This window comes from Drosophila sechellia, chromosome 3L (assembly GCF_004382195.2).
Source record: "Drosophila sechellia strain sech25 chromosome 3L, ASM438219v1, whole genome shotgun sequence".
In the NCBI taxonomy this organism is placed as follows: Eukaryota; Metazoa; Arthropoda; class Insecta; order Diptera; family Drosophilidae; genus Drosophila; species Drosophila sechellia.
Genome location: NC_045951.1, coordinates 262599 through 281281, shown reverse-complemented (window position 1 = coordinate 281281; position 18683 = coordinate 262599). Strand labels below are relative to the sequence as shown.

The window sequence follows — 18683 nt, the reverse complement described above, 5'->3', positions numbered from 1 at the left end:
ACTATCCGACGGGTTTTTAGCTTGCACACACCGCTATCGTAACGATTTGCAAAGAGAAGGCTCGCTCACCTTATCTCTTATCGCATAATTTCCGTCGAATATGTCGACAAGATTCCAATAACTAATTTTAGTGTGAAACAAGCTCGCGAGAAAGCGTGCTGGCATTTATTGACTGTAAAGGTGAACTCTGGACACCAAAAAAAAAAAAAAAAATGGATTCTCCAACAACCGAGACGACCCCGCCTCCACCCACGCTATCTGGTCCATTCGTTGGGGCTATTGACGAGGGAACCACTTCCGCGCGATTTATTATATTTCGTGCGGGCACTGACGAAATTGTGTGCTTTCATCAGATTGAAGTGGAGTCTATTTTCCAGAAGGAGGGATGGTGCGAACAGGATCCCATGGCCATAGTGAATACGGTCAACGAGTGCATCGCCGGTGCCTGCAAGAAACTTGTGGCCGTGGGCGGGAAGGTTGAGGTACGTCACTTTCAGATGAATCGATTCCGAAATGGCCGATTGACAATCAATCTCTTTATTATATGTTCTTCATAAATCACATCGCAGGGGTGGGGTAAGAAGCTAGCTTATGTCCGTCAGAAATTTGCGATAAACTTGCGCCTCCTCGATCCTTTCCTCGATGGTGCGCGGAGGCTTTTCCTCGGCGCGCTCATCTAGTTTCACGTAGATCTGATCATTGTGCCCAAAGTCTCCCAGACGGCGGGGCATTATATGAAAGTGTACATGGGGAACAGTTTGTCCGGCCTGTGCACCATCTTGCACAGTGACGGTGGCGGAAGTTGTCTGGTAAATCTTCTCCAACAGTCTTTGCACCAAACACACAGTGATGAACATATCTGCCATTTCGGCACAGTCGAGGCCACAAAGGCGCGGAGTCACTCGCTTAGTGGACACTAGGACGTGTCCCTTCACAACACAGCGTAGGTTGGTGAATGCGAAGCAATGCTCAGACTCATAAAAAATTGTGCGCCTGTCCACGATATTAGTGGCAAATGGTCGATCCTGGATGGGTTCTTTGCTGCGAACGTTGTAGGCTGTTAGGGCGTAGATGTCGTTTCGCCGATGCTCGAAGCAGGGCATGGTCTGATACAGAGATTGAAGCACGGAAAGGTCCACCTCGGCCGTGCCTATATCAAGCTCCTGCTCGCCGCAGTCAGCCAGAACATTTCCCCAGGGGCTGACAATCATGCTGTGGCCCCAACTCTGTCGCTTCTGGTTGTGCCAACCTATCTGAGCCGCGGCGACCACAAAGCATTGAGTCTCTATGGCTCTGGCCCTCAGCAGGATTTCCCAGTGCGCCTTACCGGTTGCGTATGTGAATGCGGATGGGTATGTTAGCAAATTGGCACCCAGCTTCCTGAGCAGCACCGCCGTCTCAGCAAAACGCAGGTCGTAGCAAATCTGAAGCCCTATCTGGCCAACGGGAGTACTCACTGGGCGCTCAAGGCAGTATCCCGGCGTAACTGTGTCTGATTCGCGTAGGCGAACATCTGTGGTCGTGACATCAAACATGTGCAGCTTTCTGTATACTGCTGCCAGTTCCCCTTTCTCGTTAAGCAAAACATGAGCGTTGTAGATTTTTTGATCGTTCCGCTCGTGCACGCCACCCAGGGAAATCCAAATTTTGTTGCACTTCGCCAATTCCCGGTACTGCGCCATTAACTCGCCGTCCAAACCCTCGGAGATCTCTAAAGTTTGGGTCCGGCTCTCGCCCACAAAGTCACAGCACTCAGGCAGAAAGAGCATGCAGGCGTTCTGGGACTTGGCCCTATCCACTAGCTCTATCACTTGGCTAAGATTAGCCGCCTTGTCGCTGGTAGAGCTCATCTGTCCCACAGCAATGGTCGCACTTTGATCTTTCCTCTTTTGGACGGACATCCTGCGTAGCTGCTGATGAAAGGCGATCACAATGCTGCGTCTTGTGATATTAACTAGAGTTGACATTGAAACGGGGCGCCGGCTGTGGAAAATTTTTGAATCGTTACGTCGTAAGGTGTTATCAATTATTTTTACTAAGTTGTTTACTACCCTGCTCTCTTTACCATTCCCCTTGCTACGGCGTTTCCCAGAGAATGGCAAACAAGTGTGTACACACACAACCAAGGAAAGAATATACAAGAGTTGACCGTTTAAACTTAATTCGAATATTTGAAATTGAATGCTAAGCTTTCGGCTCGTTTCAGGAAATCGTCACGATTGGAATAACAAACCAACGCGAGTCCACAGTCGTCTGGGATAGAAACTCCGGCCAACCGCTGGTGAACGCTATAATCTGGCTGGACAATCGTACCACCAGCACGGTGGAGGAGCTTTTGGAGACTATTCCGAACAATGCCAGGAATATCAACTATTTGCGCCCATTGTGCGGACTTCCTCTGTCTCCGTACTTTTCGGGGGTGAAACTACGCTGGCTTCGGGACAACGTGCCGGTTGTCAGCCAGGCTATGGAGAAGGGCACGGCCATGTTTGGCACCATCGACACCTGGCTAATGTATAATCTTACGGGCGGGAAGGACTGTGGTGTCCACAAGACGGATGTGACCAACGCTTCGCGCACTATGCTCATGAACATCGAGACGCTTCAGTGGGATGCCAACTTGCTAAAGTTCTTTGGGCTGCCCAAGACCATTTTGCCGGAGATCTGCTCGAGCTCGGAGTTCTACGGCAGCATTGCGCAGGGCGTTCTGCAGGGCATAGGCATAACATCGGTTCTGGGCGACCAGCAAGCCGCTCTAGTGGGTCAACAATGCCTGGCCAAAGGTCAGGCTAAAGCCACTTATGGTACTGGATGTTTTCTGCTTTATAACACAGGACCTTCAATTGTTCACTCAACGCATGGGTTGCTAACGACTGTTGGATACCAACTAGGACGGAAGGCAGTCCCATTTTACGCCCTTGAGGGAAGCGTGTCTATTGCCGGTGCAGCATTCAACTGGCTGCGCGACAACATGAACCTTATTCAAAACTCGGGGCAGATCGAAACCATGGCTAGCACTGTGGACAACTCTCTTGACGTATACTTCGTGCCAGCTTTCAATGGACTCTACGCCCCCTACTGGAATCAGGACGCTCGCGGTGTCATTTGTGGATTGAGTGAAGAAACAACAAGTGAGCACATAGTACGAGCCACCCTGGAAGCAGTTTGTTTCCAGGTCCGTGATATTCTCGATTCGATGCACAAGGACTGCAAGATTCCACTGGCCAAGCTTATGGTAGACGGGGGCATGACTGTGAATAATCTGTTTCTGCAGCTACAATCCGACCTAGTAGGGATTCAAGTACTCCGGGCGAAGATCGCAGAGACAACAGCGTTGGTTAGTACTTTAACTTGTGATGTAAATGCAGCTTCAATAACCAAGCAAATGTTTTAGGGAGCTGCAATGGCAGCCTACAAAGCCGTTGAAAACCGATACCAAATGGAGGCTCCACTCTCGAAATCTGGCCCCCGAGAAGCCATAAAGCCATCAATCAGTGCCACCGATCGCAACCTGCGCTACCAAAAGTGGAAAATGGCTATCGATCGCTCACTGAACTGGGAGACTTCGACGCTTCCACAGGGCGAACGGGAGGCCTTTGACGGAGCGTGATCACAGCTAATGTCTGGTAACGTTCATGTTCTTCTATTCGTGGATCAATTGCTTGGTTTTTCGTGTTCGAAATTTCCATTTATTAAATATACTTATAAAAATGTTAATCAAAAACGTAGAGTTTTTCTGTGCGCGGTGTTGCTCTGGCAGTGTGTTCCGCCTACCAGCCGATCTACATATTTTCGTCAACTATGCCGACGGCTACAGCGATCGCTGCTTGGTCCAACTCGTTGAGCATTACAACGCCCCCGGCCGCCTCGTCGACGCCTACCACGACTGCTGGACCAGCCACGCCTATAGCTGCGGGTGCGACGGCCATACCGGCAGCGAGCTCAGCATTATTGGGATGCGGATTAGCCACTGCAATAGGGGGAATCGGATTTCCACCTAAAAACGAATTTGGGATTTTAGGGAGCTGTTACTCTTCGTTTCGAGCCTTACGCACTTGCGTCTAATTCCAGTGGCGGATCGGCATTTGCTTCCGCTAGATTCGTGACAGACTTGGATTTTACACACTGGAAATCAACATGGCGACTCTTTGCTTCCTCCTTCTCCCAGGACATGTGGATGAAAGGTCGTTGCACATAGCTGTAGATAACCTCAGCCCGTCCACCGGGCCGCCTTCGGATCTTCTCTTTGTGGGTGGGGTATCCCTCTATGCCGCAGCGTATCTTCTTAAGACCGCGATCCTTCATCACCTGTTTGGCCACATCGCGGTTCTCTATGTACTTGAAGAATCGGTGCATGGCAGTGCTGTGCACGGCTGCATTAGAAATGTTAGTGTTGCTTACACTTCCGTGACACTATTGCAACCACATTTTTTAAATACACTCACTCTGACAATACTCCTCGCCCATTTGAGGCGGAAATTCTTCGTCCCACTCGACCATATCGTCTTCAAGGAGCACCACAACGTGGCACTCTCGATCCCCGCGCTGCGCCGAGGCCACCATGAGGGGCAGAATTAGGTCCTCAAGAAAGAGTTCAAATTGTTGTCGCGCTCCTTCATTGCTAAGCTCGTGGAGAAGGCCTCCTTTATGTCAAACATAACAGAGGGCATGTTACAAGGAAAGAGACGGAAAACAAGCAGAGGTGGCCACAACTAAGGTTCGCCCTGGCAGGAATGGTTCACGTTATACTCACTTAGGTTCTGGCAGCGCACCGTGGTTGCGTCGAAGGGAATGAGCAGATAATCACAGGCTTCTTTTAGTTCCGGTACCGAAACAGTGGGCGGGCAGCGGATAACACCGCTTTTGTAGTACTCCAGAATGGCTCTGAACACTAAGTGCGAAATGCCGTCGGCAACGTCGTACTCGCCGCGCTCGTTGGTATGCGCGAACTGGAAGCCAGAGCCGAACATCGTGCCTAGCATTGTGGTGGGATGTGCTGTAAGCAGTGATTGCTCCACCGTGAAGCGCACGCCGTCCACAAGCATGGTGATCCTCTCGGGAGGGACCGGCAAGCGGCCCATTCCGGAACCCGTTGGCTGGCAGCTGGGAGATGCTCCGCATGGGGACTTTAAGTCGTGCTTGGGTACAGCCCCTTCGCCTGACATATTGTGCTGCGGACGGTTGAGCCGGCTGCGCTCCTTCAGGATGCGCCTCCTCCGCTCCTCGGCTGTTTCCAGAACTTCCTCGCTGCTGTCGCTACTGTACGTGTCCTGCTTCTGGGCAAGGGGCGCCTTGCTACTGATATTGTTACTACTACTGTTTAGACTTGGAGTGTTTGACATGTTTGTTGCGTTTGATGAGCCACTCTTCAAATATTCCAGTACCACAACGTTCCACCGACTTTTCGAGAAAGACAAAGACTATCTGGCAGAGGACGGTCAAATTAGCGAGGCTCCGTTGAAAAAAGCCTGCTTATCGCTGCATCAGAGGTCCGATTAAATAGTATTCACGTTGCCTTTGTGCGACGCGACTTTTTCCTTTTTACATATAGTTATAAATATACATATTTTTTCTTGTTGGTGCTGGAGGTGAGCTTCTGGGAGCGCTCAGTCGATAGTTTTCCTCTGTAATCACAATAAAACATTTTTAACCGATACTTATTTTCAGTCGCGATTTTTGTTTTCAGCTTATCGGGTTTTTTTTTTAAAAGAATAAAAAATTCCTCTCTAAAGATGTTAAAAGATTAAAAGAACTTTGTATATTCGTCCGGTTAAATTATTTCCGACATTAATTGTTACATAATTATTAACTTCTAGTATGTTAAGAAAGTCTAGAATATTTAGAGGTAATAATAAGAAAATTCTTCATTAACGTATTTTAGCTTAAAGTAAAAAACTTTTTTATTCGAATACAATTTAATATGAAAATGATGTGGAAATTAATTAAATGTTGTTAAAACAAAATACAGCGCTGGTCCGAATGCAACTCTGTATATACCCAAGCTGTGTATCGATAGCGACCACCGACTAAATGCACTCGATAGTTTAAATTTGCAACCGTTCATCATGGCGATCTGAGAAAAATAATTTTTGCTCAAAAATAAAATAAATAATCAAAAGAATTGTAATTCCTGCGAACGCAAATGCGATTTTGGGAAACGTGAGTTTGATACGGACGCTTCGCAAAATTCGAAGGCTGTGAGCGGTCTTCGATCAGTAACAAGTGCTTGTCTTGTGTGTCTGCGGCGGCAAAAAACCCAAATGTAAAATATATAACAAAATCCCAACTCCCCCAAGAATGGGCAGTGCTAAAGTGGCGCCCTGAGTGGGCGTGTCGCGTGCGAACGCGCTAGGGACGCGCAGAGTGGCTGCCTAGGTGTGCGGATAGCAATAACAAATAAGTTGTTATAATAAAAGTGTAAAAAAAAGTGCAAAAACTATGAATGCTTCTGAGAAGTGAAGTGGTGGAGGGGTATGCTGGGTGCCGTGTATAAGCTGGCTGATGCAACACGAACGCCACCTGCTTGCCTCCTGCTTGCACTCACGCGCATAGTAAGCGCGCCCTTAAACGAGCGTGCTGTGTGCGAGCGGGAGGGCGACTGTGGGTGTTGCACCAGTCACCTATTGGTAGATTGAGCGTTTTTCTATATTTTTTGTGTATTTTCGGAAAGCATAAAAAATGTGGACACTTACTGGGAACGATCCTAATATAAGAGAATAACCCACAAACATATGTCTTCTCTACCACCAGACTAGCAAATGCTCGTCGAGAATCCAAACCAGTGAGCCAAACGCCAAAGAAAAACTTGCAAAAGTCTGTGCATAAACAACGAACAATAACAAAAGGCAGCAAGCGGAAGGTGGCAGTGGAAGTGGATTAACTCGCCCGTGGAGAAGTGCGGAGCACACAGGACTGCAAAGTGGCGTCGCTACTGGATATTAGGGCTGGGGCAGCAGCGGCGTCCATGTCCACGGGGCACAAAGGGTGGACCTCCAAGAATCACGACCGCACCACAGCCAGGAGAGCGCAGCAGCAGCAGCCGGTGTGGTGTCGCCAACTGTGGCCTTAAGCATGTAGTAAGTAAATTTGGTTAGTAAATTAATCGCGTGAAATATGTATTGAAGCTGCTTTTGCCTGCTTACTTCTAGGTCTTGCAGCAAACAACCCGTTCTCTAACAAGCACAAGACACAAGAACAAGGTACCAATCGAAGCAAAAACACACAAATATCCAATCAACACCAATGAAAAATGTCACAAAGAGGTAAGCGCGGTAATCAGCATCATCACCAGTCGCACCATCCGCCGCCGCAACAGCATCAGCGCAAGGATGTTGAGCCGCAGCCGCCGCCCACCAAGCGGCGCAAAGGTAGGCCACCTAATGGAGCCACTACGGCAGCAGTAGCTGAAGTGACTGGAGCGGGTCCAGCTATAGGGTCAGAGCGTGTGCCAGTTTTGCCTTTGTGCAAAAGCAAACATGAAGAGCCAGAGACGGAAGCAGGGGGAGGAGGACAAGGAAGAGCTGCGGCAGGCGCTACCAGCACTAGCAAATCGAAGTCAACGAAACTGGCAAAGTCCGCAAGCAAGTGCAAGTCGCAGGGGGCGAGTTCTAGTAGCTCCTGGCAGGCGCGGTCTGTAGCGGACATCAAGATGTCGAGCATCTACAATCGAAGCTCAACGGAAGCCCCAGCTGAACTTTACCGGTATTAACAGACCAGCAAACCAATTAGACATGATTCAATAATATTGAAATTTAATTTGCAGCAAGGATCTCATTAGCGCAATGAAATTGCCAGACTCTGAGCCGTTGGCCAACTACGAGTATTTAATAGTAACGGACCCATGGAAGCAGGAATGGGAAAAGGGTGTGCAAGTTCCCGTTAACCCAGACTCCCTTCCTGAGCCATGCGTCTATGTTCTGCCCGAGCCTGTTGTGTCTCCAGCGCACGACTTTAAGCTGTAAGTTAATACCTAGCAAATCTTATCCCGTACTCGTGAATTTCTGTACTGAACCTATACATTGCCTTGCGGCTCTCGTTTACAGCCCGAAAAATCGCTATCTGCGCATTACCAAAGACGAGCACTACTCGCCGGATCTGCATTACCTGACGAATGTTGTTGCCTTGGCGGAGAACACATGTGCCTATGACATAGATCCTATTGACGAGGCCTGGTTGCGCCTCTACAACAGCGATCGTGCCCAATGCGGTGCTTTTCCCATAAACGCGACGCAGTTCGAGCGCGTCATTGAGGATCTAGAGGTAAGCTCGCTAAGCTCCTTGCTGGACCAATATATTAACTTTTGTGTTCTAGGTTCGTTGCTGGGAACAGATTCAAGTCATACTTAAACAGGAAGAAGGCTTGGGCATCGAATTCGATGAGAATGTCATCTGCGATGTTTGCCGATCGCCCGACTCCGAGGAGGCGAATGAAATGGTATTCTGTGATAATTGCAATATCTGTGTGCACCAGGCGTGTTATGGCATTACAGCAATTCCATCAGGTAAGCAGCACCTTGTGGTGTGGAAATGTTTGTGCTCATTTGAAATTTTGTTTCAGGACAATGGCTATGCCGCACTTGTTCGATGGGAATTAAGCCGGACTGTGTCCTCTGTCCAAACAAGGGCGGCGCTATGAAATCCAACAAGTCGGGTAAGCACTGGGCACACGTCTCTTGCGCTCTGTGGATACCCGAGGTCAGCATTGGGTGTGTGGATCGCATGGAACCCATCACGAAAATCTCTAGCATTCCTCAGTCGCGCTGGTCCCTGATCTGTGTACTCTGCCGCAAGCGCGTTGGCAGCTGCATCCAGTGCTCAGTAAAGCCCTGTAAAACAGCATACCACGTGACTTGCGCGTTTCAACATGGCTTGGAAATGCGTGCAATCATAGAGGAAGGCAATGCTGAGGACGGCGTAAAGCTTCGATCCTATTGCCAGAAACACAGTATGAGCAAGGGTAAGAAGGAAAATGCTGGTAGTCATGGGGGAGGCAGTGCCTCAGTCGCAAGCGCCATGCAGAAAGCAAACAGATACGGCAGTGGGGCTGGTGGAGGAGCCGACGATGGCAACAACGCGTGCGGGACAACTGGAGAGGATCCACGCAGGCGGAAAAATCATCGTAAAACCGAACTGACCTCCGAGGAACGTAACCAAGCCAGAGCTCAGCGTCTTCAGGTTAGTAGTTTCTTTTCCGTTGTGGTTTCTGCATGCATTCAGTTTCTAACTTTTCCCATTGACTTTCAGGAGGTGGAAGCTGAGTTCGATAAGCATGTTAACTTTAATGACATCAGTTGCCATCTGTTTGATGTCGACGACGATGCTATTGTTGCCATATACAATTATTGGAAGCTCAAGCGAAAGTCTCGACACAATCGCGAGCTTATCCCGCCCAAGTCCGAAGATGTGGAGATGATAGCCCGCAAGCAAGAGCAGCAGGACATGGAAAATCATAAGCTGGTGGTGCATTTGCGACAGGATTTGGAGCGAGTTCGTAATCTCTGCTATATGGTTAGTCGAAGGGAAAAGCTTTCCCGCTCTCTCTTTAAGCTACGTGAGCAGGTATTCTACAAGCAGCTTGGAGTTCTGGATGAGATGCGCTTGGAGAAGCAGCAGACCAAACAAGAGCAGCAACAACCTGTGATGGATCTGAACGCTGTAATCTACGCCAACGACGGACCTACTTTGTATGACCGTTTCTACAGCTCTGTGGGAGGACAAACTGTGCCGGCGCAGTACCAGGATTTGAAATACATCCTTGAACAGCTTATGGGGAAGCTGCAGAGTGGTAAACAGGGCCGTGGCCGTGCCTCGCTGTCTCCCAACAAACGCAAACAGCCTGCTAAAGCTTCGCCAAACAAGAAGCTTAATAATGGCATTCTTAGTTCACGCACATCCTCGCCTGAGAAGACTGCGGCAGGGAGTAAGGTGGGAACGACTGCATCCAAGGTACGGTCTCCGCCAGAGAAGCATCCTACAGGGAGGCGTGCCTCGAAGAGCAGCGCGGCGGCGGCGACGTCGACCCACAACAAAAGTCAATTCCACTCAAATATCCGCAGTAGCACGACCTCCCATTCGTCAAGCGGCACTTTATCATCAGGTAATTCCAGCTCGGCGAACGGTACCAGTAGCTCCGATAGTTCCTCAGGAAGTGATTCGGGTAGTGAAAGCGGTAGCTCTAGCGCGGGTAGCGGAGTCTCAAAGCGAAAGTCTTCCTCAGGAAGTCCCCTTAAAAAGCAAAGCTACGCTCGGTCCGTTGAGCAGCGGCAAAAACAGCGGCAGAGACGTCAAAGTGAAGCGGTTGCGGGTGCGTCTGCAGCGTATCCGGATTCCAGGTCTGCAAGCAGCTCCAGCGACGGTGAAGACGAGCGATGTAGAAACCGCCAGGAACCAGAGCGTGGTGCGAGAAGGGGGCCAATCCAAAGTAAATCAGTACCTAATAGGAGCCAGGCAACTAGGTCAAAACCTACCACGGAAACAGGCGTTGGAGAGGGAACTGGTGCCTCAGCAAGACGAAAGTTGTCTACAACAACACGAGGACTTGCCCAAATGGATAAAGATGCCGAGGAGAGCGTATCGAGCGACGAAAGTGAGGAATTGTTGCCACTAAGAGGCGAACCACAGCGTGAGAGCACAACGACTTCCGGACTAGCTAGGACTGGTTCGACCATTGGTAGAAATTTGGGACAGCATATCTACTCCGATTCCGAAAGCAGTTCCTCTGAACAAGAAAAAGACCAGGAGGAGCAGGCCACCGTGGAAAGCAATGTTAGTGACTCACAAAACCAACAGACGATTAGAACAAAGGCAGCTATGAAAGAGTTTGTGCCAGGAACAGCAGCCACAACATCTTCTACTTCCCAAGCAGCATCCTCAACTAGTAAAGCGAAGAACACGAGGGAAGGAAAGGAAGGGGCTACCAGTATCGGCAACAGTACAAAAACCAAACCGAACCCGAATGCCAAGTTGTATCCGGCAGATCTTTTGGTGGTGCCACAGCGCCAGGCAGCCAAGAAGGCTTCTGAGAACATGCGATCCACAAATCTCGCGACGACGCTACAGCCAGATGTGTCTGACAGAGTCAGAGAGCCAGACATAAATTCCATTTCAGTCCCTGCAAAGAGCAAGCTGAAGGATTCAAGCTCTCGTGTGTCGAATGAAACGGATAAATCAAGTGAAAAAGTACGACCAAAAGAACACTTACAGAAGACTGTTGGAAAAACGTCCGAAAGCGCACCTGCTGAACGTGGAAAGCGCGGAAGGCCACCAAAGGTCCCAAAGGATGCTCGTCCGCCATCTATTACGGAAAATGACAAGCCTGCCCTCCCAACGCATACTCAAAGCAAGCCACAATCTGTCGTCGCTACCCCAGCCTCAGCCAAGTCTAACTTTGCAGTCTCATTGGTTCCCCAACGACAAGCGGCTAAGAAGGCAGCCGAGCAATTAAAGAGTAGCAAACCCGTTCTAGAATCTTTCTCAACGGGGAACGACATTTCCGACAAAGAAACTGTGACGTCGGCAACGGGATCCGGATCAGGATCATCTGTTCCAGCGCCCACCACGCCAATTAAGCCTACCAGACGGACCTCAATTAAAGAAGCACCAATTACTCCAAAGGAACCCTTAAGCAGCAGAAGAAAATCAAAAGAAGATTTGCTGGCGACACCTATAAAAACAACTCCCCCGGTTAAGCGCCGCGTAGTTGTCCCCAATCTTTCAAGTTCTAGCTCTGGCGACAGTGAAAGTTCCAGCTCCTCTAGCAGCTCAGGAAGTAGTTCCAGCAGTGGTGGCAGCGACTCGGACAGCGAGTCTCAGGCCAGCAATTCGGAAAACCCATCTAACAGAGAGCCTCCTGTAGCCCCTGCGAAAGTGCCATCTGATTCCTCTCTTGTGCCAAAACGTTCACCCCGCAAATCTATGGATAAGCCTTCAGCATTAACTGTTGCGCCAGCATCGGTCAATATATTGAATATACCATCTACGCGGTCTCGCCAGAACTCTACAACAAAATCGCCAAAGGTAGCACTGCAGAAGGCAGTGGTATCCGTTGAGGATGACGTCAAAAGTACGCCGAAATCACAACGTCTCCAGGGCTCTTTGGACGAATGTGTAAAGCGGGTCCAGTTGGAACAGGCTACCAAAAGAGCGACTCGGGGCTCCAAGTCGCGACCGCCCTCGCCTACTGCTAAATCGTCTCCAGAAAAGACAGTATCCAGATGTAAATCTCGAGCGGAAGAATCTCCTAAGAAGGTTGCAAATTTAGAACAAGAAATTAGCCAGAGAAAAGTAGCTAGCGGGAAAGCGACTAGTTCGTTGGACAAGCTGTTAAATAAGAAACAGCAGCAGATAAACCATTCTGCTAAAGCTAAATCCCCATCAATGTCACCAACTCCACCTGCTTCTGAAACACTTATCGTAAAAGATCAATGTGATCTTAAACCCGAAGAGGTGTCCATCCAACAGACTAACTTGGAAGCAGATGCACAACCCGAACCCGATCTGGACCGAGAGTCTGCGACAGAAGCTGGTGAACTTCCAATGGATATTGATGAGGAGCTTACCACTGCTCCAACGCGAACCCAAGTATCTGCGAGCGCGAGTAAACTGGCAGACATAATCGACGATGAACGTCCACCGGCCGCTCCGCTACCCGCCTCGCCCACTCCTACCCCTACCTCTAATGACGAGATGTCTGACGCTGGAAGTGATCTTAGCGAACGGCGCCGTATGCGCTGGCGTTCCCGACGAAGAAGAAGGAGACGCAGTCACGAGCCCGACGAGGAACACACTCATCACACCCAACATCTCCTCAACGAGATGGAAATGGCTAGGGAGCTGGAAGAGGAACGTAAAAACGAGCTGCTTGCAAATGCGAGTAAGTACTCGGCGTCTACATCCTCTCCAGCAGTCACTGTTATTCCGCCCGATCCGCCGGAAATAATTGAACTGGACTCAAATTCTGCAGAGCAGCAACAGCAGCATCTGCATGACCAATCCCTGCCGCCTCCGCTTGTTGTGCAATCCCCTGCTGCCGATGTTGTACCAACAGTTATGCAGCAACAATTGCTACCCTCACAACGGCCCCTAATAGAGCAACTTCCTGTCGAGCACTTACCCATCGTTGAGACAATACTGGAGATGGAGGACAGTAAATTCGCTAACAACTTCGCGTCGAACTTAGCCAATGTGTTAAATCCTCCCAATCAGATGAGTCTAATCGGGTCTAGTATAGACAGGGGTAAGCAAATAAGTGAGGAGGATAGCATCCAAGCAACCCGAAATCTCTTAGAGAAACTGCGCAAGACGAAGCGCAAGGCACAGGATGACTGCAATAGCAAGGAGGCGGTCGATCTATTACCTCCAACTCCAGCCATCCCATCGGTTTTTCCTTTTCACAATGCTGCGGACCCAGAGGATATCATTCATGCTCAAAAAGAACAGCAGCAGCAGCACCAACAGCAACAGCAACAGCTGCAATCAGCACAAACATGTATTTATGGAAACTCATCAGGACCTAACTCTGTTGCATCATTGACTATCAAGGATTCGCCTATGACAGCCAACAGTGGAAGCTATGCAAACAGTCTCACCAACACTCCAAATGCTACACCCACCAACGCAACAATTAACAATCTTGGGTTTCAAGTAAATTTTCCGAACTCTCAGCAACATCCAACGTTAGGTCTCTTCCTGGAAAAATCACCCCACCAAAAAGGGGTTTGTCCCCTATCTAGCAACGGTGGAGCTAATGTAGGGCAACCTGGACCCACTCCTGACTTTGTAGACTTGGCAGCGGCAGCGGTGAAGAACACTCTCGGAAGCTTTCGCGGAGCTGCAACCGTTCCCACACAATCCGGAACGGGAGGAAATGCGAAGATCACCGACTACGATGAGAGCACACGAATGCAGTCGCCATTCGGGGGAATGCCGTGGAACGAAAGCGATCTCATTGCTGAGAGAAGAAGTAGCTCGCCTAGTTCAGTGTCCGAATCAAATGATCCTCCTCCGCCACCTCCAGTCGTTGCGGCAACAGCAACAACGGCTCGATCCCTCGCTCAGCTTGAGAGCTGTAAAAACTTTTTCAACAGCTATCCAAGCGGTAATGCCGGGCCTGGCACTGCAGCAAACGCTACAGCGCCCTTTAACCATCCTCCAATGGTGAACGGTATTGATTCCATACCAATGTTCAACAATACTAATACGACTCAGCAGCAACCGACGACGCCAACTCATCAACAGCAACAGCAGAGAACTCCAAACAATCAGTACAACGGAACTATCTACCCCCAACTAGCGGGTATCATGCATCCACAGACTACTCCTACAGAACCGCCTTCAAGCTTATACGGCAATGGGGGCGTTGTAGGTGCTGTGCAGTCCACTACACTACCTCCACCGACTCAGGTCAACCAGTACCCCGGAACACCTTATTCCGCGGCTAGTTTGGGCATGATTTCTGTACAACAGCCTGCGCTTTCAACAGTTCCTGTTCAGACTACAACAACACCCAATCATCCGTTTTCTCTGACTTCGCCGATTGATGGAAAAATGCCGACATATCCGGCTCAGCTTCTAAGCAGCTGTGCAGAAGCAGCCGTTGCGTCGATGATGCCACCAACCCCACCGGTTACAGTTACAGCCAAGGACTCGCCAAGCAAGAGAACAAGCGTCAGTGGTAGTAACATATCTAAAAAACAGACGCACAAATCACCCCAACTTCCGCAAGGAAAATCGCCCGGAAAGTCGCCAAGACAGCCTCTGCAGCCACCAACGCCTCCTGCACCAGTTCCCGTGGTGGCATTGCCGCCGACTAAATATGACCCCCAGACGCACACATTACAGGGCAAGCCGCGGCAGCGTGCTCCGCGCGGAAGCGGCGGCTCTGGAGCCCCAGGCAGGGGCAGGGGACGTGGAAGGGGTAGAGGACGTGGAGGAGGAGTTACCAGTGGGATGGCTATGGTACTGCCTCCGCCAATGTCAGATTACGGGAGCAATACTCATATAGTCAATAACTTGGTCGGAACTCCATTTGAATTCAACAACGAGTTTGACGACATGGCAGGACCTGGTGTGGAGAATCTGCAATCGCTAAGGGACCGGCGAAGAAGTTTTGAGCTTCGAGCTCCACGAGTTCAAAACAAGTCATCCACTACGCCAACAACTGCAACAACCACAAATCCTCTTCTCCATCCAGTGCTGCCGGGACCTGTAGACATGAGAACGTACAATCTAGGATTTGAGGCACCGCACAGTACAGCATCTCAAGAGGCCTACCAGAATAATCTTCTGGGTGCGTTTGACTCTGGAACCGCTGATCAGACACTCAGCGAGTTCAACGAGGAGGACGAACGCCAGTTCCAGTCGGCACTGCGAGCAACTGGAACTGGAACCTCGCCCAGCAAACAGCATTCAGGACCAACGGCACTGGTTGCACCTACAACTGGTCCCAATCCAACACCTGCACAAAATCTTCTTTTACATTGCACGGAAGCAAACCAAATGGCACCCAATGTGGCTGCCACAGGTGCTGCTACGCATTTGGTCGAAGGCTCGCTGGTTGAAGCATCTCTAGAGGCCACTTCAGAGGAGGTATCGATCGACTCAGACAGCACGATACCACACTCCAAGACCTCGATTTCAGATGCCAGAACTCAGATTAAACTTAAGATCAAGAGCCCACTGGCCTATCCAGAACACTATAACGCCATGACGAACAGTAACAGTCTGACTCTTACCAGCACTCTGGTGCAGTCGTCAAATGTAGTGCAAACCACCGTATCCACGTCGACTGTAGTCAGTGCGTCATCAGCCGTTAGCGGCAACTCTCGCCGCATGCGAAAGAAGGAACTTCTTAGTCTTTATGTGGTACAGAAAGATAACCACAATGACGATAGCTCATGCGGACTGCCAGCCGCATCCGACACTTTGCCCCTTGAGAATTTGCGAAAGTCGGAGGAGGAAGACGAACTTTCAGGTGGCAACGGTACGAAAAGGTTCAAAAAGAACTCTAGCAGCAGGGAATTGCGTGCTCTTGATGCGAACTTAGCCCTTGTGGAGGAACAGTTGCTTTCAAGTGGTGCAGGAGCTTGTGGAGGAGGATCATCGGGTGACGGCAGACGGCGTAGCGCTTGTAGCTCTGGTAGCAATAACGACAACAACGGAAAGACTGGAGCAGCTAGTAGTGCAGGGAAGAGGCGAGGACGCAGTAAGACTCTCGAAAGCAGTGAGGATGACCACCAGGCCCCCAAGCTGAAGATCAAAATCAGGGGGTTGACGGCCAACGAGACACCATCAGGTGTTTCAAGCGTCGACGAGGGCCAAAACTACAGTTATGAGATGACCCGAAGGGCTTGTCCACCTAAAAAGCGTTTGACCAGCAATTTTAGCACTCTTACACTAGAGGAGATCAAGAGGGACTCGATGAATTACCGCAAGAAAGTCATGCAGGACTTTGTCAAGGGCGAGGACAGCAACAAGAGAGGGGTAGTAGTCCAAGATGGCGAGTCGCTCATAATGCCCCAGCCTCCCACAAAACGACCTAAGTCTTCCAAGCCCAAAAAGGAGAAGAAGGAAAAGAAACGCCAAAAACAGCAACAGCTTATCTTAAGCAGCAGTACAACCACCATGACCACGACCTTAATTGAGAACACGGCCAGTGCGTCGCCAGGTGATAAGCCTAAGCTGATCCTCCGTTTTGGCAAACGAAGGGCGGAGACCACGACAAGAACCGTCAGTGTGGAGCAGCCTCCTACCTTGGAGGCTCCAGCACCCCTGCGATTTAAAATAGCCAGGAACTCATCTGGCGGCGGCTACATAATCGGTACGAAGGCGGACAAAAAGGATGAGCCTACGGCAGACAACACGTCTCCGATTACGGAGCTGCCACTTATATCACCACTCAGAGAGGCGTCACCACAGGGCAGACTGCTCAACAGCTTTACACCGCACTCCCAGAATGCTAATACGTCGCCAGCCCTGCTTGGTAAGGACACGGGTACCCCATCGCCGCCATGCTTGGTGATAGACTCTAGCAAAAGTGCAGACGTGCATGACTCCACATCCCTGCCCGAGAGTGGAGTGGCTGTGATGGGCGTTCAGTCGTCCCTTGTGGATGCGACCACACCTTTGTGTGTCAACGTGGGAAACTACGAGAATAGCAACAACTCATTGCCATCAGCCAGTGGCACCGGATCGGCTTCCAGCAACTCCTGCAATAGCAACTCGAACAACAACAACGGCAGTGGAGGAGGACGCGCCAGCGGGGAAGGCGCTTTACTTCCATTGAAAAAAGACTGTGAAGTTAGATGATAATCGGAGAACGCGAAAATGTCGCATGTAAGCGTATCCTGTAACTTCGTTCATTCAAGCTTTCGATAATCCCCTCCCTTTGTGATTTGGTTCCTTGCCCTCGCCCCCATTAGAGTGTTAGCTTTCATAGAAAATGAGCGAACTGCAGGTCCTTAATCGAACTTTAAATTGTACAGTTAGTATGTAAGCCCCTTAACCATTCTTTTATCTGTCTCTAACTGGTTTGTTGTAATCGCATCAGCGTAAAGAAGATATTATCTATACACACCTATATAATATTAATATGCATATAGCACATTATGCGAGAAACAAAAAATATAAATTGTACATTTTTAGAAGCAGATTGTACATTTAAGGCTTTGTAAATTATTGTATTAAAGATATAAACGAAACAAAAAAGCAGACACAGTCGTCTAGCCTAAAAAAATCCAAAAATGCTCTCGGTTTAGGTTTATAAAGTTTCCATTCACCTAAAAATCCTTCCACGCCTCCTACCCACTAAGCATGATTGATAAACCCCAGCATAATAATAATAAACACTATTTATTAATAATTATTTAATAAAATGTGTAAAATAATCGTAAAATATTAGCAAAAAGTGTTAAATGCGTGCAAAAAGTAACAACAATTTCAACAATTGTAGCTATAGTCATTAATTGTAGTTCTTAGCGAAAATCAAAGTCGGTTGACCCTGACCGCAATCTAAGTGCATATAATAGTCCCTGTTCCCAAACATGTGCGTAGAGAGAAAAACAAAAATTGAATAACAAAATTCCCTATCATTTCCGAAAGGGACTTGTTTGTATTTTAGCGTTTAAGAATGCAACGTATCGAAGAACTCCAGAGAAAAGTTAATGATTGTTTTGCGTTATATGATGTTAAAGCAATAGTAACGTAGGCAAAAGAACACTGGTTTTCTATAAGCAAAGGTGCCTGCAGCCTTGAGCGAAGTCACATACACAAAACAGGCCGAAGCAAGAAGCCATTGAAAACAGTACTGTTTGGTAGGTGTGATTGCATTCCAGATTCCGATTGCGGAACGATACACAACGCCCCAGTCCACCTAGCCTTTCTGTACTCTTTTGTCGCCAATAGTTCAAGAAGTTACTTCCCATTTAGTTTTCAATTAGCATGGGGCGTATCTCGATTAAAGGGGCAAAACAAAATTAACTAAAGAAATCATTTAAGTAACCCAGCAACAAATATTTATTCTAAAATAAACCCGCGAAAAGGCAAAAATAGAGAATAACTAATATAATTGTGTAAAGAACCAAGCAAGAAATAAATTTAGAAGTTAACGACACTTCTGTAATTGTAAATATTTGTGCGCAAAAAATGTTTTTAATTAATACCATTACGTTAACTCTAATTATTAATTA

General features: G+C 48.9%; 4 protein-coding genes across 6 annotated transcripts; 2 read left to right on the top strand and 2 right to left on the bottom strand.

Moving 5' to 3' along the window:
• Positions 1–29: 29 nt before the first annotated feature.
• Positions 30–3724, top strand: LOC6610142 (glycerol kinase). Of its 2 annotated transcripts, none has more exons than XM_002034715.2 (3): positions 30–482; positions 2207–3337; positions 3395–3724. In XM_002034715.2, exons 1-3 carry the CDS (start codon positions 213–215, stop codon positions 3608–3610), a joined length of 1617 nt encoding a protein of 538 aa, XP_002034751.1. In that variant the 5' UTR covers positions 30–212; the 3' UTR covers positions 3611–3724. The 2 variants fall into 2 exon arrangements, with proteins under 2 accessions (XP_002034751.1, XP_032574521.1); XM_032718630.1 differs by lacking the exon at positions 30–482 and adding an exon at positions 1912–2016.
• Positions 503–2088, bottom strand: LOC6610143 (nitrilase and fragile histidine triad fusion protein NitFhit). The gene is made up of 2 exons (XM_002034716.2): positions 2066–2088; positions 503–1983 (listed from the first exon to the last, which is right to left on the bottom strand). The coding sequence occupies exon 2, from the start codon at positions 1965–1967 to the stop codon at positions 585–587; it is 1383 nt and encodes a 460-aa protein (XP_002034752.1). The 5' UTR covers positions 1968–1983; positions 2066–2088; the 3' UTR covers positions 503–584.
• On the bottom strand, positions 3667–5578 carry LOC6610141 (BTB/POZ domain-containing protein 10). Its single transcript, XM_002034714.2, has 4 exons — positions 4754–5578; positions 4446–4643; positions 4056–4373; positions 3667–3997 (listed from the first exon to the last, which is right to left on the bottom strand). Exons 1-4 carry the CDS (start codon positions 5340–5342, stop codon positions 3783–3785), a joined length of 1320 nt encoding a protein of 439 aa, XP_002034750.2. The 5' UTR covers positions 5343–5578; the 3' UTR covers positions 3667–3782.
• Positions 5579–6053: 475 nt separating this feature from the next.
• Positions 6054–18658, top strand: LOC6610140 (PHD finger protein rhinoceros). 2 transcript variants are annotated; one of them, XM_032719201.1, is made up of 8 exons: positions 6054–6159; positions 6751–7076; positions 7149–7701; positions 7763–7957; positions 8043–8259; positions 8312–8501; positions 8558–9174; positions 9244–18658. In XM_032719201.1, the coding sequence occupies exons 3-8, from the start codon at positions 7250–7252 to the stop codon at positions 17302–17304; spliced, it is 9732 nt and encodes a 3243-aa protein (XP_032575092.1). In that variant the 5' UTR covers positions 6054–6159; positions 6751–7076; positions 7149–7249; the 3' UTR covers positions 17305–18658. The 2 variants fall into 2 exon arrangements, with proteins under 2 accessions (XP_032575092.1, XP_032575093.1); XM_032719202.1 differs by lacking the exon at positions 6054–6159 and adding an exon at positions 6244–6262.
• Positions 18659–18683: the final 25 nt, after the last annotated feature.

Bases quoted from the DNA above. Each gene is read 5' to 3' on its own strand.
- LOC6610142 (XM_002034715.2), top strand. From the start codon at position 213: ATGGATTCTCCAACAACCGAGACGACCCCGCCTCCACCCACGCTATCT. The intron at 483-2,206 runs GTACGTCACTTT...GGCTCGTTTCAG, and splicing joins CCGTGGGCGGGAAGGTTGAG to GAAATCGTCACGATTGGAAT. The intron at 3,338-3,394 runs GTTAGTACTTTA...CAAATGTTTTAG, and splicing joins TCGCAGAGACAACAGCGTTG to GGAGCTGCAATGGCAGCCTA.
- LOC6610143 (XM_002034716.2), bottom strand. From the start codon at position 1,967: ATGTCAACTCTAGTTAATATCACAAGACGCAGCATTGTGATCGCCTTT.
- LOC6610141 (XM_002034714.2), bottom strand. From the start codon at position 5,342: ATGTCAAACACTCCAAGTCTAAACAGTAGTAGTAACAATATCAGTAGC. The intron at 4,644-4,753 runs GTGAGTATAACG...TTTGACATAAAG, and splicing joins GGTGCGCTGCCAGAACCTAA to GAGGCCTTCTCCACGAGCTT. The intron at 4,374-4,445 runs GTGAGTGTATTT...TTTCTAATGCAG, and splicing joins GGGCGAGGAGTATTGTCAGA to CCGTGCACAGCACTGCCATG.
- LOC6610140 (XM_032719201.1), top strand. From the start codon at position 7,250: ATGTCACAAAGAGGTAAGCGCGGTAATCAGCATCATCACCAGTCGCAC. The intron at 7,702-7,762 runs GTATTAACAGAC...TTTAATTTGCAG, and splicing joins GCCCCAGCTGAACTTTACCG to CAAGGATCTCATTAGCGCAA. The intron at 8,260-8,311 runs GTAAGCTCGCTA...TTTGTGTTCTAG, and splicing joins GCGTCATTGAGGATCTAGAG to GTTCGTTGCTGGGAACAGAT.